The following is a 20,772-nucleotide window of genomic DNA, read 5'->3' as shown; positions in this document are numbered from 1 at the left end:
AACCACTGATCCTCTTGGGTTTGCTGATCGTAAGGTCGGCTGTTCGAATCCCTGCGACGGGGTGAGCTCCCGTTCCTCTGTCCCAGCTCCTGCCAACCTAGCAGTTCGAAAGCACACCAGTGCAAGTAGATAAATAGGTACCACTGCGGCAGGAAAGTAAATGGCATTTCCATGTGCTCTGGCTTCCGTCACGGTGTTCCTTTGAGCCAGAAGCGGTTTAGTCATGTTGGCCACGCAACCCGGAAAGCTGTCTGCAGACAAACGCCGGTTCCCTTGGCCTGAAAAGCAAAATGAGCGCTATACCCCACAGTGGCCTTTGACTGGACTTAACTGTCCAGGGGTCCTTTACCTTTACCTTATGCTTACCTTACTGTCAGAAAGATCTTCCTAATGTTTAGTCAGAATCTCCTTTCATTCAGTTTAATAATAATAATAATAATAATAATAATAATAATTTTTATTTATACCCTGCCATCCCCTTCCAGAGCCGGGTTCAAGGCGGCTAACACCAGTAAAATTAAAATAGAAACATAATGGGGGGGGGGGAAGGAAACCCAATTTAAAATACAGGTTAAAATGCAATTTAAAATGCAGCCTCATTTTAAAAGTAGCCCATAGATCAAACCGTAAGGGGAGGGAAGACCTAAGGGTCAGACTGAGTCCAAACCAAAGGCCAGGCGGAACAGCTCTGTCTTGCAGGCCCTGCGGAAAGATGTCAAGTCCTGCAGGGCCCTGGTCTCTTGTGACAGAGCGTTCCACCAAGTTGGGGCCAGTACTGAAAAGGCCCTGGCCCTAGTTGAAACCAATCTAACCACCTTGCAACTTGGGACCTCCAAGGTGTTGTCATTTGTGGACCTTAAGGTCCTCCGCGGGGCTGGAATATCCTTTCTTGTCATTTAAATCCTTCGTTTCGGGTCCTACCCTCTGAAGCAGGAGAAAACAAGCTTGCTCCATCTTCCACAAGACACCCCTTAAGATTTTTGAAGATGGCTGTCATTTCACCTTTCAGTCTCCTCTTCTCCAGGCTAAAGATGCCCAAGTCCCTCAACTGCTCCTCATAAGGCTTCAATTCCAGACCCTTGATCACCTCTTCTACACACACTCGCTTGTCAACCTCCTTCTTAAACTGTGGAGACCAGAATTGGACACAGGGCTCCAGGAGAGCTGTGATGGAAGGCAGAATAAAATTAAACTCTTACTTCCCTTATTTTCTGGACACTATACTTATGCTGATGCAGCCTAGAATTGCGTTAGGGTTTTCGTTTTTTGTTTCGCCGCTGCATCACACTGTTGACTCGTGTTAAGCTTGTGATCCTTTTAGCTGTTGCTAACATTAAATGAGTTAGGAACATTTCCCATTAAACGTGCTAGGAACATTTTTGTTTCCTGCCTACTACTCATCATGCAGCCTCACCCAGAGATTCCTCAATATTTTCCGCCCCCCCAGAACTTCACCCTCTGAGGAAGGACTTGAAGCTGCCTAAGGGGGGCATCCCATAATTTTTTGGGGAATCGCAGCTTTACGTGGAGCAGCACTTCTCTTGCAGCACTTTTTAGTTTAGAGAAAATGTAAGAGGCCGCACGATTGTTTATAAAATTACGCCTGGCATGGAGACAGCAGATAGAGAAAGGTTTTTTCTCTCTCGCTCTTTCCTAACACTAGAATTCATGGGCATCCCATGAAATTGAATGCTGGAAGATTTCGGATAAAAGAAAGCCATGGAAAACTGACTTAAAATTTACAGATTGTTCCCTATTGAAGGAGAATTACATGAAGATGATGTACAGATGATACACAACACCAGTGCAGTTAGGGAAAATGTACAAAACTAGCTCAAATATATGTTGGAAGTGTAAGGAAAAGGAGGGGATATTTTATCATATGTGGTGGGATTGTAAGGTAATTAAAAAATTTTGGGAAATGATTTACAACGAATTGAAGAAAATGTTCCATTTAACATTTGTTTAAAAAACCCGAGGCATTTTTGTTGAGGATTGTAGGGAAAGACCTGCCAAAAAAGTTGAAAAACATCTTCATGTATGCGACAACGGCCGCGAGAGTTCTGGTAGCACAAGGATGGAAGACTGAAGAAACCCCAACTAAGGAATCATGGCAAGAAAAATTGATGGACTACGTAGAACTGGCAAAACTGACATATAAGCTATGGGACAAGGATAACTGTGACTTTAAGGATGAATGGGAACCCTTTACAAAGTATCTGAAGACGCAACAAAGCGAACTGGACTCCTTGGCAGGTTTTGAATAAACATTCACAAACCTTATATTGATAATAATCAGCTAAATCTATACAACTTTGTAACATGCAGAAAACAACATTCTTAGAGAAACCAAAGACTGGAACTGAGGAAAGTCGGGGGGGTGGGGGGGGGGTTGTGTGGGAGGGGGGAGGGAGGAAAAATGGGGGGGGGGACAAGGATGATATGTTTTTGGATAATATGTCTTGTTATAATTCTGAATAAATAAATAAAAAGAAAAAAAGAAAGAAAGAAAGCCAGGCAGGTCAATTCTCATCTTATCTATGCACCTATTTCCCTACCAAGCCCACTTGCTTCAGTGTTTGAGAACCAGGTTAGTCCCACCTGTGCCTCCATCACCAACAATACAGTATCTCTGGCCCAGGCTGCCCCTACTCACAAGAAGTCTCTGGACCAGAGGCAGCCATGGATAGGGTCTTCAATACACTGTTGGACTCCAAAACCCAGCTAGAATGGCCAACGGTTGAGGATGATGGGACTGGGACACCAACAGCATCTGAAGACCCGACGCCAACGGCGCGTGCTGTAAACACCCCTTTCCTGCTGCTCCCGTTTTCTCAGTTGTTGGGTTACCTTTGCCCATGCAAAGACCACCACTTGTTCCTGTGGCCTGCAGACACTCTCATGAACCGTGCCTGCCACACGGCTGCAAGCGCTGCATGTGGCTTCTGCAACCGCAATGCGCAAAGGCAGAAATTTGTTTCTGAGAAGCCAGGAATCTGCAGTGCTGTTCCAAAACGAACACAAGCTTCTAGTCCTGAAGATTGCAGCACTGGATTTCGAAAGGTGTGGGCAACATCTGGCCGCTCTCCAAACAAAAGGATAAGCAGAATTTATGAAAGGTCAGGACAGATGAAACCCACAACAGCTTTTTGCTTCCATTAGCTGCGGAAAGATCACAGCTCCCAAGGCGCCTTTCTCTATTTTGGGTTTACAGCACCATCTGATGGCAATAATGCGAACAGCGGGTCAACAGAAGATGGAAGCAAGTTCCAGAAGATTTGACTAAGCCCCAAATGAATACACATGCACACACAAAGTTGGACTCTGACATCACTTGGCAGGGAAGACAGGGCCACAATGCTCCATTCAGTTTGGGCAGTGGTCCAAGTGAGGGGTTTTGCTCTGTATTTTCAACACCTCGAGGGAGAGAGTATTTGGCACGATGAATCAGGTCAGCTCCTGAATCAGGTATGCCCCTATGCCCATGTGCAGCAGGGCAGCTAAAATGTGTACACTTGCCAGCTTGAAGAGCTCGCCCCATCCACTCCAAGCATAGCATTAATAATAATAATAATAATAATAATAATAATAATTTGTATTTATACCCCGCCCTCCCCAGCCAAGACCGGGCTCAGGGCGGCTAACAGCCAATAATAAAAACAAGTTGATTAAAACACAATTTAAAAGATTAAGATACGACATTAAAACAATTAGGGAGCAATCTCATCATAGGAGGAGAAAGGAAAAAGAAAAAGGGGGAGGGAATCAAACTGATTCTGAGCCAAAGGCCAGGTGGAACAACTCTGTCTTACAGGCCCTGCGGAAAGAAATCAGATCCCGCAGGGCCCTGGTCTCAAGAGACAGAGCATTCCACCAGGCCGGAGCCAGTGTTGAAAAGGCCCTGGTTGAGGCTAATCTAACTTCCTTAGGGCCCGGGACCTCTAGGGTGTTGCTATATATGGACCTTAAGGTCCTCCGTGGGGCATACCAGGAGAGGGGATCCCGTAGGTATGAGGGTCCTAGGCTGTGAAGGGCTTTAAAGGTCAAAACCAGCACCTTAAATCTGACCCTGTACTCCACCGGGAGCCAGTGCAGCTGGAAAAGCACTGGGTGAACATGCTCCCATGGCAGAGACCCTGTGAGGAGCCTCCCTGCAGCATTCTGCACCTGCTGGAGTTTCTGGGACAGCTTCAAGGGCAGCCCCGCATAGAGCGAATTACAGTAGTCAAGCCTATTAAGAACCAGCTATGCCCCCGATTTATTTACTTCCACTATTTATGGTGGTGATCAGGGATGAGGAACCTTCTTTTGCCTACGCAGGCCAGATCTTCGTCAGGATCTAGCCTCATGGGCCAGGTTTGACCACCTGCCCATCATCTGACATCACCAGGACACTTTGACTTGGTGCTTTGAAGTCCCAAAGTTGGGCCTGCAAAGCTCCATGTGCTGCTGACCCAGCAGTCTTCGGTTCCACCGGCCATCAGCTTCCCTATGCCACTTCTCTGCTGGAAACGTGCTGGAAGCACATATTAAGCTCCCAAATCTGTGCTAGAAGCCCCAACTCTACCTGGCCTGTCACATATGACATCGGGTGTGGAGTGGCAGGTGAAGAATAACTGCCTCGCAGGTTGAGTTCACCCAGTGGCCCAGAGATTCCCCGCCTCTGGCCTTGAAGAAGTTGTCAGCCCTTGGACCAAACCCAAGCTGCTGCTTTCTATCCTTTATTCTGATCTCAAAGGCAGAAGAAGGGTGTTGTGGACAGCAGCTGGGGCAATGAGACTCGAAAGCAAGGAATCTGGGAGGATGGCATGGGGGAACCTGGCTTTAAATAAGAATCATAAAACTTGTCGAGTTGGAAGGGGCCACACGGGTCATCTAGTCCAACCCCATGTACTGCAGAAATCTTTTGCCCAACACGGGGCTTGAACCATGACCCTAAAATTAAGAAACTCATGCTCTACCAACTGAGCTATTGCCCCCTTCCAGGAAGTTAGTGGCTGACCATTGAAGAGAGAAACATCAAAGTCCTGCAACTGAATTTAACCCCTCCTTTGTCTCCATTCACCTTCTCTCCAGATATTTGACACCTTTAGTAAACAGCCCAGTCCAGGAACGCACCAAGTCCTTCAGATCTTTCCATGGGGGCAATGCGTTCACTGCTCCCCTTTCAGCCCCCAGAGACTGATGTAGAGGCTGCATCAACACAAGAGGCAGATGTTGGACAGAATCATTTATTGGCCACGGTCTTTTTTACAACGGGGTGTTAAAATTAAATACGCAACAGGAAACAGGAGAGCTGCCGGAAGAGGCCTCGCTCACTGTGAAGAAGCCATGATGCTGGAGACACCTGAAAGGGAAGCAGAAATAGGGAGACTTAAAAGGCGGAGCTGCCTTTGAGCAAGTCGGACCAGCGACCCATCAAGGCTAGGACTGTCCAACCAGCAATGGCTTCACTGAGGAGTAAACTTGGGGTTTTCTTAATGCTAAGCAATGATCTACACTTGAGTTCTCCCTTCTACAGCAGGGGGTACAGTACTCACACTGATTTGTCAACCACAGGCATATGGATGCCCCCCCAGGAATATTGTAAAGAAGAAGGTTCACACACTTAAATGGGATACTTGCAGAGGCTGTACAGACACTGTAATTCTGCACAAAGACAGAAATTCAAGAGAATTTCATGTTTCCTTTAATATATAAACACCGTATTTTTCGCTCTATAAGTTGCGTATTTTTTGCTCTATAAGACACACCTTTTCCCTCCTAAAAAGTAAGGGGAAATGTGTGTGTGTGTCTTATGGAGTGAATGCAAGCTGCGCAGCTATCCCAGAAGCCAGAACAGCAAGAGAACAGCGCTCCCTCTCGCTGTTCTAGCTTCTGGCTTAGCCGCCTGCAGCCTCTTCAGGGCAACGGGGAGCCTTCATCCCGCTGCCCTGAAGAGGCTGCGCAGCTATCCCAGAATCCAGAACGGCTGGCTTCTCCGGGAGGTGGAGGAAGGGACAGAGCGCACTTTAAAGAGCCCCGCAAAGCGTGTGTGCGGCTCTTGGGGGCAACCCATTAGTGACAGGCTGCCCTTTTCCCTTCTCGGGGAAAAGCCTGCAAGTGCCGGACACACGCTCCACCCGGCTTGTGAAAGGGAGCGCTGAGCAGAGCCTGGGATGCTCAGCGCTCCCTTTAAATAATTTTTTTTCTTGCATTCCCCCTCTAAAAACTAGGTGCATCTTATGGTCAGGTGTGTCTTATGGAGCGAAAAATACGGTATATCCCCCCCCCCCCCCAGCTATCACGTAGGCATGGGTAAACTCTCTTTCTCTGGCCTTTAAGACACTGTCCAGCCACATCCCCCACTGGCCCTGTGCTGTGTCCTCCTCTGGTGATTTTACACGGCTGGGTTGTGTCTTTGCACTGGGACAATATCTCTTGGTTACCCAGACAAGAGGATGGAGATTGTGTGACTGGACACACCTTCCACTTATATGTAGTCCCTGGGAGATGAGCCACGAGGGGACGGACTCTCAAGTTGGAAAAGGTCCCCCACCTCTGCTATAAATATGTGCCTGAATATGGGGGGCAATGCCAGCAGTGATTGGGAGCAGGATCTTTCATGCCTTAAGTCGTTAGTAAGATGAGTAGGCAAAGCTGTTCAGTTTATCGACAGGCCGCTGAACTTAGCTTTGCTTCATGCTAGCAAATTGCAGAGAGCTCACCAGCCCTGCTTGCAACACAGCCCACGTCTAGCTTAGGAGATGCTTCAAGAAAGAGGAGGACAAGGGATGCACTGGTCAGAGAAGCTGAGAAGATGCTCACTGTCAAAGTCTATCTTCTCCACAATGTTCTTGGGCTTGATGCTCTCCTCCTGGTTGCAGATGAAGATGGTCCCAGGCTCCGTCTCTGTCCAGCCGTATTTGCTCATCCAAGACTTCAGCTGGTTGTCTGCAATAAACAAGAGATGCGTCAAGGGGCTGGGTAGAGGATGGACATGCTATAAAATAAGTTTCATCCTGCACCTCCAACAAATCCCGGTGGGGGAGCAGACACGACTGTTAACACTAAATGCTAAAAGCAGCAGAATTCTAAATAAGAGCCCAGAACCATGGAGGAGAGAAAACAGATTAAATTAAAAAGACTGGGGGAGAAATCAAAATGCCAGTGCAGGTGCCATCACCAGGAAACCCCACTCCCACCCTTAAGGCGATATCACATACCAAGATCATAAACAGCTTCCAAGGTTTCACTTGGCCTCAGTTGATGCAAAAGGGACAGAATCCTACCTCTCCACTGAAGAACATACACAGAAGGTCAGATCTGTAGGCGCAGACCACCCCCCGATTCAATCTGGCTCAGGGGTCTGCAACCCACGGCTCCGGAGCCGCATGTGGCTCTTTTACACCTTTGTCGCGGCTCCGGGGCGGATACTAGCGAGGGGAGGAGGCGCATTGTGCGCCCCGACACTCCCCACTGTGGCGGGCGCTGTACTGGCTGTGACGTCGCATGGGGGCGGTGCGTGCGTTAGTCACGCACCGTCCCGACGTCACCTTCCCGCCCACCCGCTACATTGTAAGGGGCATGTACGCTGGTCACTGCATTGAAAGGGGCATGTACGCTGGTCACTGTTTTGAAGGGGAGTGAAGAACACACACACACAAAAAGGTAACTTGTTAATTTAACGTTTATTTCTATGAGGAGGAGTAATTCTGAGGGGTCAAACAAAGAAATAATAAAAAAGTGACAAAAAAGTTATTTATATAATGACGAGTTTTGCGGCTCCCAGTTGTTTTTTTCGGAAACGGGTCCAAGTGGCTCTTTTTGTCTTAAAGGTTGCAGACCCCTGATCAAGCTTGTTAAGAAAATTCCTAAGCCCAGATCCGCGGGCGACTTTGGGTCATTTCTCTAAGGTAGTCTATTTTAAAGTTTTTATGTGTTTATATGCCTATCGCACTTTTAAACTTCAAATCCATTGTTGTATATTGTTTTAAATGTTTGTTTTGCTATTGGGATTGTAGTTCCATTTGCGTTTCTCAAGCTGGTCTCTGAGCGTAATAAATTTCATCTGTACACAGAAGGCTTCCCAGCAACCCATTTCTTTACTTACATCCACTTCAAAAGCCAGTGTTCCCTCTCTGCCACGTATAAAAATATTTCACTAGTTCCTGGCTTTAAAAAGAGGTAAATGTATAGCAGGAAGATTTCTAAAGGAACTGAATTATTTTTCCTGGCCCATCTTGGGCCACAAGAAACTCTTCACGGACAGGGATGGTCAGAGGACCGCTACTGATGCAACGAAACTATCACTAAACACAGAGGCCAATTCCCAAACTCAATAAAGCAGAGCCAGTTCATGGCTGAAATCAAGGCCACATATCTACAACATCTGCTAGTCATCAAAAAAGGGGATAGCAAGACCCTGGCCATCTTCACACATCCCTGCAAATCATGTCTTGCTGCATAAAAGCAAATCCTGCTTTGGTCCTCCCTGCTAGTGTACAGCTAGAATAAACCATGCACCCTCGCTCACCATTACACCCAAAACAAGGACCATGGTTTGTCTGGCAAGCTAATCATCACTGTAGTTTGTTTGGAGTGGGAAGTGGAGAGCCTATATCCCTGGTATGCAACAGTATACCAGGGATCGCAATACATTTTCTCAACACTACTGCAATGCGCTCTACGTGGGGCTACCTTTGAAGGTGACTCGTAAACTACAATTAATCCAGAATGCGGCAGCTAGACTGGTGACTGGGAGTGGCCGCCGAGACCATATAACACCGGTCCTGAAAGATCTTCATTGGCTCCCAGTACGTGTCCGAGCACAATTCAAAGTGTTGGGGCTGACCTTTAAAGCCCTAAATGGCCTCGATCCTGTATACCTGAAGGAGCGTCTCCACCCCCATGGTTCTGCCCGGACACTGAGGCCCAGCGCTGAGGGCCTTCTGGTGGTTCCCTCGCTGTGAGAAGTGAGGTTACAGGGACTCAGACAGAGGGCCCTCTCGATAGTGGCGCCTGCCCTGTGGAATGCCCTCCCATAAGATGTCAAGGCAATAAACAACTGTTTTACTTTTAAAAGACAACTGAAGGCAGCCCTGTTTAGGGAAGTTTTTAATGTTTGATGCTGTATTGTTTTTAATATTCAGTTGGAAGCCGCCCAGAGTGGCTGGGGAAACCCAGCCAGATGGGTGGGGTATTAATAATAATAATAATAATAATAATAACGTGAGGAAGAGCGAAGCACACGCAAGTCACTTGCGCATGGCAAACCCTGGTTGATGGCTCACTGTAATATCTGCGCATGGCTAATGTTATATGTTCCTGAGCTTCTGAGAATGTGTGCAGGATACACACCCTAATAGTTACTCACCTGTGAGGTCGCCCAGCATCTTGGCCAGAAGCCAGCGGTCAATGTGCTGGTACGTGATCCCTACCACATGACAGATAACTGCAGAGAGACAGAACAAGAGGCTTAGAATTGTGGTTCAACATGGGTTCTGAATGAACACAGGTTGCCGTTCCTCAGTTAAGGGAAACCATGGCTAGCCAAGGTTTCCTTTAACCAAGGAACTAAATATCAAGCTGCATCCCTGTGCTTTAAATTAGGGGGGAACTTGCTCTGGGAAGGGGTTGTGGAAGGACAGAAAGTACAGTGGTACCTCGGGTTACATACGCTTCAGGTTACAGACGCTTCAGGTTACAGACTCCGCTAACCCAGAAATAGTAACTTTGCTTCAGGATGAGGACAGAAATCGTGCAGTGGCAGTGGGAGGCCCCATTAGCTAAAGTGGTACCTCAGGTTAAGAACAGTTTCAGGTTAAGAACGGACCTCCGGAACGATATAAGTTCTTAACCCGAGGTACCACTGTACTCTATTCCGAACTTAGAAATGAAAAGCGTAATGCTGGTGGTCAACAAAAGAGGTTTAAAGACTCTCTCAAGTCAAATCTAAAAAAAATGTAGCGTAAACACCGACAATTGGGAAACACTGGCCTGCGTGCGCTCCAGTTGGAGAACAGCCTTTACCAAAGGTGTCATGGGCTTTGAAGACGCTCAAACTCAGAACGCAATGGAGAAACACGCTGCGCAGCGGCAGGCCCCATTAGCTAAAGTGGTACCTCAGGTTAAGAACAGTTCCAGGTTAAGAACGGACCTCCAGAACGAATTAAGTTCTTAACCCGAGGTACCACTGTACCATTGGTAAAACCATAGCCTTGTAACGACCACTCCTCTTAAGGAGGCTGAGGAGAGCACATAAACACACATGGAGCTCAGCAAAGAGTGCTCAGCTCCTCAGGGAAAGGGAAGAATGAGCAAGATGGTAGGCAAAGCAAGCACACTTCTTCCTTTAATCAATCTGGCATCATTTATTTGAAGTGCAGATTTTCCGCACAACCAACAACGTTTCGGTTTAACCAAAAGGAGTTATGTATCGTTAAGGGCTGTATTCAGTGCGGCAATGGCAGAATCTTGCTGGCATAACAGGTCTTCCTTTTCCACTCTTCCCTGCCCCCAGAATCTGCTCTGGGGGGGACCCCCAACTCCAATTTTGAGGGTGTGCAGGAGTCAGAGGTGCAACAATTGAACACAGTCCTAAAAGAAATATACAGTCATACCTCATGTTACCTTTGCTTTGTGTTATGTTCTTTCAGGTTACGTCCCACGGCGACCCGGAAATACCGGAAAGGGTTAGTTCCGGGTTTCGCCGCTCGTGCATGAGCGCAAAATGACATCACCCACATGTGCAGAAGCGCTGAATCACAACCCACGCATGCGCAGACGCGCTGCTGTGGGTTGCGCTCTTTTCATGTTGCGAATGGGCCTTTGGAACGGATCCCGTTCGCAACCAGAGGTACCACTGTAGTAGACTGGATTTTAGTGTCTGAAGGGGCAAGGAAGGAGAGTGCAGGAACAGAGAGAAGCACACTTACATTTCCTAACAGAGTCCTCAAAGCCAGTGATCCCATCCAGGAGATCCATGTTCTCATCTAAGGCTTGCTAGGAAGGAAATACACAAAGATATCGCTTTGAATCAAAGCAGATGAGCCATATGCCCTGACATCCCACCCCGATATTAGCAAGGAGAAGCTAAACTTGCTTTTGAATTTTAACGAAGCTAAAAATACACCCAAACATCACAAAAGTACATTTAAAGAGCTGCAAAGAAAAAAGGAATTGCAGAACATCAGAAATAAAAAATTTAAGGCAGCCACATCAGTAAACTTATCAAATGCAGCACACTTAAAAAAGCTCTGTGTATGCTTTGCAATACTAATGGATATGCTTATGTTTTCTTTTCTTTTTAATTTCAACTCCTATCAAAAAGATCTCACAGCTGTTTACATACACGATGTTAAAGAAAAACCACTTCAAATGATTTGCGCAACAAATACACAAACAGTATCTATATCCATAAATTTTATACAAACGAAATAAAATCAAAGAGGCGGGATAAATGATAATTTAATATTTCAAACAACACAACATGCATGCACTTATTCATCCAATCTCACTCATCATCCATTTCACACAATCGCTATAACTATTCCCTAGGCACAAGCATTACCTTGATCAGCCACTCATAAACAAACCACTCAAATTCAGCTGTATTACAAGCCATATGCAAAGGGTCACTGCCAAGTGTACACAGATGCCTGAGTCCCACTGGACTATCTAATACTCCTCTTCCATCTCTCACTCGACAGGAGCCCAGATCTATACTAGGGAAGGCTCTTGCCCTGGAGAATATCTACTGTGTTTTTCGCTCTATAAGACGCACTTTTTCCCCTTCAAAAATTAAGGGGAAATGTGTGTGCATCTTATGGAGTGAATGCAGGCTCCTTGGCTTCAGCGACAGCAACGCAAAGCTTCCGAAGCGCAGAGGGAGAGCTCCCCCCGTGCTCCGGAGGCTTCGCGTTGCTTTCGCTGAAGCTGCCTGAAGCCCCTGGAGGGCTTCAGGCAGCTATCCTGTCGTCTGGATAGTCGTCTGAAGCCTGAAGCCCCCGGAGCACAGCGGGAGGAGAAATGGAAGGGGCTCCGTTTCTCCTGCCGCTTCGCTGAAGGGGCGCTGAGCAGAGAGGGGGAGAATTCCCCCTCCCCCCGTTATCTCCCTCCTATGGTCCGGTGTGTCCTACAGAGCGAAAAATACGGTAACTCATTCCATCCATTCACTCCAAACAACAGAATCATAGCTTACAGTACATGCTACACAGCCTCAACATCTGATAAAGAATCAACCAACTCTGGTAGCCAAAACAAACACCAGCCTCACCCTCAATGTGACCCTGAAGATCACCACACACTCAAGGTGTTTTGCTTCTATGCTCCTGTCGACATGTCCTGATTGTTCTGATTGTTTTTGAAACAAACAAAAGAAAAACGAAGACAAGACAAGTTTCAACCTGGCAATCATCTCTTGGGCTCGTATGTCATTCAAAAGCAAAAAACAAACAAAAAAAAAAACAACCCCCCCCCCCTGCAAATCACAAAGGATTCTTGAGTAAGAGATGAGCTTGGCTTACCCAGAAAGCCTGGAAGTGGCAGGTTTCCAGCAGCTCACCCAGGTATAAGATCTGACGGATGGGTCTCTCCTCTTGCTGGGAGAAATGGCATTAAGGCGGCAAATGGCACAGGGGGGAAGGTGTGAGGTTTCTTGCCCCAAGTCTTAGGGATGGGGCAGGCTAGGAAATATTAACAGCCCACTGTATAGTCAGAACAGAGGTCTTTATGCAGCTACAGGAAAGTAACTGTCACCTGTTAACGTAAGCAGAACAGCATCCTTTCTTAAATACTGCTGCAGGGTCATCGCATGGATGGTAATTCCACAGATTAGTTCACCCCTCCCACTCCTTCTGTGTTGGACCCTCGTACCTACAGGACCGCCTCTCCTGGTATGTCCCACGGAGGACCTTACGGTCTTCAAACAAAAACATCTTGGAGGTCCTGGGCCACAGGGAGGTTAGGCTGGCCTCAACCAGAGCCAGAGCTTTTTCGGCTGTGGCTCCGATCTGGTGGAACGCTGTGTCACAAGAGACTAGGGCACTGCGGGACTTGACATCTTTCCACAGGGCCTGTAAGAAAGAGTTGTTCCACCAGGCCTTTGGCCAGGGCACAGCCTGACCCCCTCCTTTGGCAATCCTCACAGGACTCTAGACCAATGGTTGCCATTAATCTGATTTGAATTGATTTTATAATGAAATGATTTTAGAATGTTGTATCATTTTAATGTTGTTAGCCGCTCTGAGCCTGGCTTCGGCTGGGGAGGGTGGGATATAAATAAATTATTATTATTATTATTACGAAGTGCAGACAGCAGGGAAACATCTCCCCCACCCCAATCCCTGGCCCTTCTTTCTATTTTTTCTCACTTAACGCTCAGTCCCAAGAAGAGCTTCAAGGAATCTGAAAACTTGCTTACTACTTTGTGGCATCTTAGTTGCTGTTAATTTTTTAAAAAGAAATGGACCAGCATGGCTCTTGCAACTGAAATATGCTGGGTGAAATAAAGTATCTTTTACGTCCTGACGATTTCAGTGGGAAAGAAACACAACTTTAGCCTAGCTGGCAGCGGTAGCAATGCAGCTTGGGGCTACGGGTGGCACTGAGGTCCAAAAAACTGAAGGTTTACTGCCTTAGGATGGTAATATTTCACATTTTCATGTCAATTTTAGAGCGCCCATTGCACTTCCCACACATCCTCCCAGGAACTCAACAACTTTGTTAAGAAAAGAACAATAGTGTTGTCCCCATGTGGAGGAGCAAGGCTTGCCTAAGGGCACCTGTGAGTTGGAATGGAATGGAAGTTGGACCTGGGACCTCTTGGTTCATAGCTCAAGCCTTTGCTCCTGCGCAGAACTCCCTTCCCCTCGGATAAAGGATACATGAGCTTGGTCAATCATGCACTTACAGAGTGTGAAATCTGTGTGGGGCAGGTTGGTCAGAGCTTTCAGGAGGATCTGGGCAGTGACTGTGGTTTGGAAGAAGGCAGGGTTAAACTGATACCTGGATATGAGATAAAAAGAAAGAATACCGTATTTTTCGCTCTATAACACGCACCCGACCATAACACGCACATAGTTTTTAGAGGAGGAAAACAAGAAAAAAATATATTCTAAACGAAACAGTGGGTGTATGATTTTTGTGGTTCATGCTGTGGCCACAGACATGTGATCTGACGGTGAGTTTGGGGTAGCCCAGTGCAAAAATCCTGAGGATCCATGTGGATCCATGCTTTGTAACCACATTTTTGCACCACTGCGGCCCCAGGCAACAGTGGGTGCGTGATTTTTTTGGTGCAAGCTGTAGCCATGGACATGCTATGTGATCTGATGGTGAATTTGGGGTGACCCAGTGCAAAAATCCTTAGGATCCATGTGGATCCATGCTTTGTAACCACGTTTTAGGTGGGAGGGAAGGAAAAGCGCTCAAGGGACAAGGAGCACGCGAGGGGTGGGTGGAGAAGGATGCTGCTAATAATGCAGAGGAGGGGTATAAGAGGAGAAGGCTCCTCTCCTCTCCCGCTTTGCTCCTTTAAAGCAAGCAGGTTGTCTGTCCCTCTCTCCTCCCCACTCAGCGGCTCTTCTCCTGCTTTGCTGTTTCAAAGCAAGCCACAGAGGAGGGAGGAGGAACCATGGATCCTCTGCTCATGACTGCAGCAGATCCCCTCGCCATCCGTAGGCATTCACTCCATAACACGCACAGACATTTCCCCTTACTTTCTAGGAGGAAAAAAAGTGAGTGTTATGGTGCAAAAAATATGGTATATTGGGACCTCAGACAGAAAGGAGATCAGCATGTATGTATCGGTACTAGAAAGTAATGGTCAAGACTGAATTAGGTCTACCTAATTCAGTTGAATTAGGTCAACTACCTACCGGTGTGCCTAGGACCCTCGTACCTACGGGACCGCCTCTCCCAGTATACCCCACAGGGTATATAAATAGCAACACCCTAGTGGTTCCGGGCCCTAAGGAAGTTAATTAGCTTCAACCAGAGCCAGGGCCTTTTCAACACTGGCTCCGGCCTGGTGGAACACTCTGCCTCATGAGACCAGAGCCCTGCAGGATCTGATTTCTTTCCGCAGGGCCTGTAAGACAGAGTAATTCTGCCTGGCCTTTGGCTTGGAGCCAATTTGATTCCCTCCCCCTCTTTCTTTTTCCTTTTTCCTTTCTCCTCCTGTGATGAGGCTGCATTTTAATGTTTCAATATTTTAATGTTGTATTTTAATCTTGTTTTTAAGTTGTATTCATTCAACTTGTTTTTATTATTGCTTGTTAGCCGCCCTGAGCCCGGCCTTGGCTGGGGTATAAATAAAAATTATTATTATTATTAGTAAAAGTAGCTGAATGCAACCCTATAGGTCCAAGTGTTTCACTGTCCTCCAGAAACTTGCACCAACTTTGAGAGGCACTTGGTTCACAAACCCATTTACAGATTTAGCCCCAAGGCTCTTCACCAGATCAGTGCCTAGGTCAAGCCGGGCACTGGCCCCCAAGCACACCTAGTTTGCCCTCACTTCTTGGAACTGTTTTCAAGAGTGGACTCAGCCCCGCCCCCTGCAAAAAAAGAGCAAGCAAGGAGCCACTCACAGTTTGAGCACAGCCAGGTTGGCCTCCAGGTCGTAGGCATTCTCCTTGGCTTGCGTCTCCACGTAGCGCTCTAGCGTGGCCAGATTCTCCGGGTTATACCTGAAACGCAGAAAAGGTTGGGGGTGAGGACCGCCAGGCTAAGGCCGCATCCACACCATATGTGGGCAGCACTTCAGTGCTACATTTAGCACTCCTTACCCCCCCAAAAAAACAATCCTGGGAGCTGTGGTTTGTTCAAGGCGCTGAGAGTTGATGGGAGACCTCCTCCCACCATTTCACAGAACTACAATCCCCAGAGTGGTTTGATAGCCGATGCCTCCTTCACAGGGAAACTCTGGGGATCATCGCTCCAGGAAGTGGAGGAAACAAAGCAAGCCTCCCAACAATTTTCCTATACGGTGGTACCTCGGGTTACAGACGTTTCAGATTACAGACACCGCTAACCCAGAAATAGTAAGAACTTTGCTTCAGGATGAGAATAGAAATTGGTGGACGTGCCCAAAGATTAAGGCTTTCTGGGAGATGATATATAATGAATTAAAAAAGGTATTTAAATATACCTTCTTGAAGAAACCAGAGGCCTTTCTCCTGGGCAGTCGGCCAATCGGTGTTAAAAAAGGATAGAACTTTCTTTATGTATGCAACAACAGCAGCAAGAATACTCATTGCAAAGTATTGGAAGACACAAGAGCTACCCAGGAGGAATGGCAGATGAAAATGATGGACTACATGGAATTGGCGGAAATGACTGGCAGAATCCGTGACCAGGGAGAAGAGTCGGTGGAAGAAGATTGGAAGAAATTTAAAGATTATTTACAGAAATATTGCAAAATTAAAGAATGTTAGAGGGATGATGGATTGAAATTAAGTGGCTTCTAGCTGTACAGGCTTTAAAGTTATATATAGATCAAGATTAAGAATTAGGATTAATAAGGTTAAAAGAATGGAAAATTGGTTTTTAATAGGTAAAAATTTAATGTTATAATATATTAAGATTAAGGATTGGGATTAAAAAGGAGGGAAAGGAATTGCTGGACAAACAAATTGAATTGGAATACAAAAGAGGGAGGTATGAGGAGGTCCAGGAAATAAGTAAATTTAAAAGTAGTGATGAAAAGATGGAATTGTTTTTAACTCTTTTTTCTTTTTGTATTTTGTATTGTGTATTTTTCTTTTTATTTTTAAACTTTTTTTTTATTGATGTGTCTTTTTTTATGTGAAACTTTAATAAATATCATTAAAAAAAAAAAAAAAGAATAGAAATTGTGCTCTGGTGGGGCGGCCGCAGCGGGAGGCCCCATTAGCTAAAGTGGTACCTCAGGTTAAGAACGGGCCTTCAGAGCTAATTAAGTTCTTAACCAGAGGTACCACTGTATAGGAGTCTCCCAAGCTGGTTGTAATGAGCGGTTTAATATCCTGGGCAAGGCCACCCTGTTGGGAGGACTTCCAGGCCTCCATGACAACCATGGGGTTACCTGCAAGCGATCATTTTCAGAACACTACAGCAAGGCACCAAGGAGGGTAAATGATGAAGTACAGGACCTGATTGTTAAAGCCCCCAAAGCCAGGCCCCCATGAAGAATCCAGAGATTGTGTTGTGTATTATTTTATATACATTCATAGACACGGAAGAGCAGCCGTACATAGCGGAATACAGTGGTACCTCGGGTTAAGTACTTAATTCGTTCCAGAGGTCCGTTCCTAACCTGAAACTGTTCTTAACCTGAAGAACCACTTTAGCTAATGGGGCCTCCTGCTGCTGCCACGCTGCCAGAGCACAATTTCTGTTCTCATCCTGAAGCAAAGTTCTTAACCTGAAGCACTATTTCTGGGTTAGCGGAGTCTGTAACCTGAAGCGTATGTAACCTGAGGTACCACTGTACGTGGAAGCAATGATGTCCATTTCATGGGGTGGCATGCCCACCTGCCAAGCTTCTAAAGACTGGGCAAGTCAAGCCCAATCTCGTGAAACTCATACCTTGTGAAACCTGAATGTGCAGATGTTCACCATATCCTAATGGATGCATCTGCTCCCAGTGCTGAGTGTTTCTGGGACCTGGGTGACCCGGCTGTGCCTTTGCTTTCTGAAGAATCCAGAGATTGTGTTGTGTATTATTTTATATACGTTCATAGACACTGAAGGCAGCCGTACATAGCGGAATACTCAAGTTTATTCAAAATGGCATAACCACAGTCCTATGCAAAGTTTCCTGGAAGTACCCAATACAGTGGTACCTTGGGTTACAGATGCTTCAGGTTACAGACGCTTCAGGTTACAGACTCCGCTAACCCAGAAATAGTACCTCGGGTTAAGAATTTTGCTTCAGAATGAGAACACGGTAGCGGGAGGCTCCATTAGCTAAAGTGGTGTTTCAGGTTAAGAACAGTTTCAGCTTAAGAACAGACCTCCGGAACGAATTACGGTAAGTTCTTAACCCGAGGTACCACTATAGTTTCAACACATTGCCTAGGTGTACGTATCAAGGCAAAGTCGCTTGGGGACAGTTTGGGTGACAAAAGCAGCTAGTAAAAGTCTGTATAGTTCAAGCTCTGGTTTTCCCAGTAGTGATGTGTGGAAGTGAGAGCTGGACCATAAAGAAGGCTGATCACCGAAGAATGGATGCTTTTGAATTCTGGTGCTGGAGGAGACTCTTGAGAGTCCCATGGACTGCAAGAAGATCAAACCTCTCCATTCTGAAGGAAATCAGCCCTGACTGCTCACTGGAAGGACAGATCCTGAAGCTGAGGCTCCAAGACTTTGGCCACCTCATGAGAAGAGAAGACTCCCTGGAAAAGACCCTGATGTTGGGAAAGATGGAGGGCACAAGGAGAAGGGGATGGCAGAGGACGAGATGGTTGGATAGTGTTCTCGAAGCTACCAGCATGAGTTTGACCAAACTGCGGGAGGCAGGGGAAGAGAGGAGTGCCTGGCGTGCTCTGGTCCAGGGGGTCACGAAGAGTTGGACACAACTAAACGACTAAACAACAACAACAACAACAACAGGTTCCTATAATGTAAGTCATGGGCCCCGCCTGCTAGCCTGTTCCCTAAAATATCACGGGTTTGCTCCTTTCTATATATAGGGTGCCTACATTCTGCATGGACTGGTTGCATGGCAACATGCGCAAATGGCTTTAGATAACTATTAGGTTCTTGGGAGAAAAGCAATGAGAAACCTAGACAGCATCCTAAAAAGCAGAGACATCACCTTGCCAACAAAGGTCCGTATAGTTAAAGCTCTGGTTTTCCCAGTAGTGATGTATGGAAGTGAGAGCTGGACCATAAAGAAGGCTGATCGCAGAAGAATTGATGCTTTTGAATTCTGGTGCTGGAGGAGACTCTTGAGAGTCCCATGGACTGCAAGAAGATCAAACCTCTCCATTCTGAAGGAAATCAGCCCTGAGTGCTCCCTGGAAGGACAGATCCTGAAGCTGAGGCTCCAACACTTTGGCCACCTCATGAGAAGAGAAGACTCCCTGGAAAAGACCCTGATGCTGGGAAAGATGGAGGGCACAAGGAGAAGGGGACGACAGAGGGTTAGATGGTTGGACAGTGTTCTCGAAGCTACCAGCATGAGTTTGACCAAACTGCGGGAGGCAGTGGAAGACAGGAGTGCCTGGCGTGCTCTGGTCCAGGGGGTCACGAAGAGTCGGACACGACTAAACAACAACAACGGCTATAAATGACGTAACGCAGGCGGGAAAGGCGGCGTGCCTCTGAGCACGTGCAGAGTGCCCCTCAAGGAAACAAGGGAAGCCCCCAACCCGCGCCGCTTGGTTTCTGAAGTCGCCCCCGAAGGATGGGAAGGGAAGGAGGGGTGTGTGGTTGCCTTGGTAACCGCGACCAGGCCCCTCCCACCCCCCTGTCAATCACCCCCCCCTCCGGGTCAGCACCTGTCGATGCCCTTCAGCAGCTTCCCCACGTTCGCCCGCATCTGCTCGAAGAGCGCCATGGCACGCGGAACCGGGAGCGGAGAAGGAGGTGGCGGAAGAGGAAGGGAAAGGACCGCGGCCTCAGCACAGGAAACGGAAGGAGCAGGAACTGAAGGCACTTCCGGCCGGGCAGCCTCCGACTTCCGCTTCCGCCCAGGCACGCCCCTGGGAGCGCCGCAGGCTAGAGGTGCGGGACACGCATGCGTCGCGGAGAAAAGGGCCAAGGAGAGGCGGGCGACGTTTCTGGCCCCGCCCCCTTCGGGGTTGCGCTTCGGCTCCTCCCCCTCCCTTCTCCCTCGGAAGATTCTATGCGCGAGGGCTAGAAACTTGGGCTTGGTTTTTGAAATCGGAACTTCTCTGGGGCGCAGATTTTTTTTTTTTATATGATATTTATTAAAATTTCAAAAGAAAAAGATCACATTAATAAAAAAAATTAACAATAAAAAGGAAAAATACAGAATACAAAGTACAAAAAAGAAAAAACAGTTAAAAACAATTCCATCTTTTCATCACTTCTTTTACATTTACTTGTTTCCGGGACCTCCCTCTTTTGTATTCTAATTCAATTTGTTAGTCCAGCAATTCCTTTCCCTCCTTTTTAATCCTGATCTTTAATCTTGATATATTATAACATTAAATTTTTAGATATTAAAAACCAATTTTTCCATATTCTTTTATACCATTACCGCTAGAAACCGCTTAACTTCAATCCGTCATCATTCTAACATTCATTAATTTTGCAATATTTCTGTAAGTAGTCTTTAAATTTCTTCCAATCTTCTTCCACCGACTCTTCTCCCTGGTCTCGGATTCTACCAGTCATTTCCGCCAATTCCATGTAGTCCATCATTTTCATCTGCCATTCCTCCAGTGTGGGTAGATCTTGTGTCTTCCAATGCTTTGCAATAAGTATTCTTGCTGCTGTTGTAGCATCTGGGGCGCAGATTTAAACTGCGCCGGACTTACATTGCACCAAGCAGAGATCCTGCTGACTGGGACCAGCGCCTGAGCGACAATACGATACAATACTATAATCTTTATTGTCATTGTCCCATACAGAACAACGAAATTGAAAAAATCTACACCAGACATTCAGAAAGCAACAAGCCTGCTATCCCAGCCTGGTTGACCCCCTAAAAACTCTTGATAAAGGTAAAGGGACCCCTGACCATTAGGTCCAGTCGTGACCGACTCTGGAGTTGCGGCACTCATCTCGCTTTATTGGCCGAGGGAGCCGGCGTACAGCTTCCAGGTCATGTGGCCAGCA

The 20,772-nt window shown here is 46.8% G+C and overlaps 1 protein-coding gene across 1 annotated transcript; it reads right to left on the bottom strand.

Moving 5' to 3' along the window:
* Positions 1 to 5,217: 5,217 nt before the first annotated feature.
* On the bottom strand, positions 5,218 to 19,624 carry EIF3K (eukaryotic translation initiation factor 3 subunit K). The gene is made up of 8 exons (XM_081019368.1): positions 19,467 to 19,624; positions 15,573 to 15,671; positions 13,866 to 13,986; positions 12,507 to 12,581; positions 10,917 to 10,983; positions 9,356 to 9,433; positions 6,808 to 6,933; positions 5,218 to 5,347 (listed from the first exon to the last, which is right to left on the bottom strand). Exons 1-8 carry the CDS (start codon positions 19,523 to 19,525, stop codon positions 5,316 to 5,318), a joined length of 657 nt encoding a protein of 218 aa, XP_080875494.1. The 5' UTR covers positions 19,526 to 19,624; the 3' UTR covers positions 5,218 to 5,315.
* Between the last annotated feature and the right edge of the window lie 1,148 nt (positions 19,625 to 20,772).

The sequence above is a fragment of the Podarcis pityusensis genome (genome assembly GCF_964106645.2).
Source record: "Podarcis pityusensis genome assembly, chromosome: 8".
Lineage (NCBI taxonomy): Eukaryota > Metazoa > Chordata > Lepidosauria > Squamata > Lacertidae > Podarcis > Podarcis pityusensis.
The sequence above is the reverse complement of the archived record's forward strand: the minus strand, read 5'-3'. Positions and strand labels throughout refer to the sequence as shown.

Excerpts from the sequence above, each read along its gene's own strand:
- EIF3K (XM_081019368.1), bottom strand. The coding sequence starts at position 19,525 with ATGGCGCTCTTCGAGCAGATGCGGGCGAACGTGGGGAAGCTGCTGAAG. Across the intron at positions 13,987-15,572 it reads AACCTGGCTGTGCTCAAACT|GTATCAGTTTAACCCTGCCT; the intron begins GTGAGTGGCTCC and ends TCTCATATCCAG. Across the intron at positions 10,984-12,506 it reads GCCACTTCCAGGCTTTCTGG|CAAGCCTTAGATGAGAACAT; the intron begins GTAAGCCAAGCT and ends TTTCCTTCCTAG.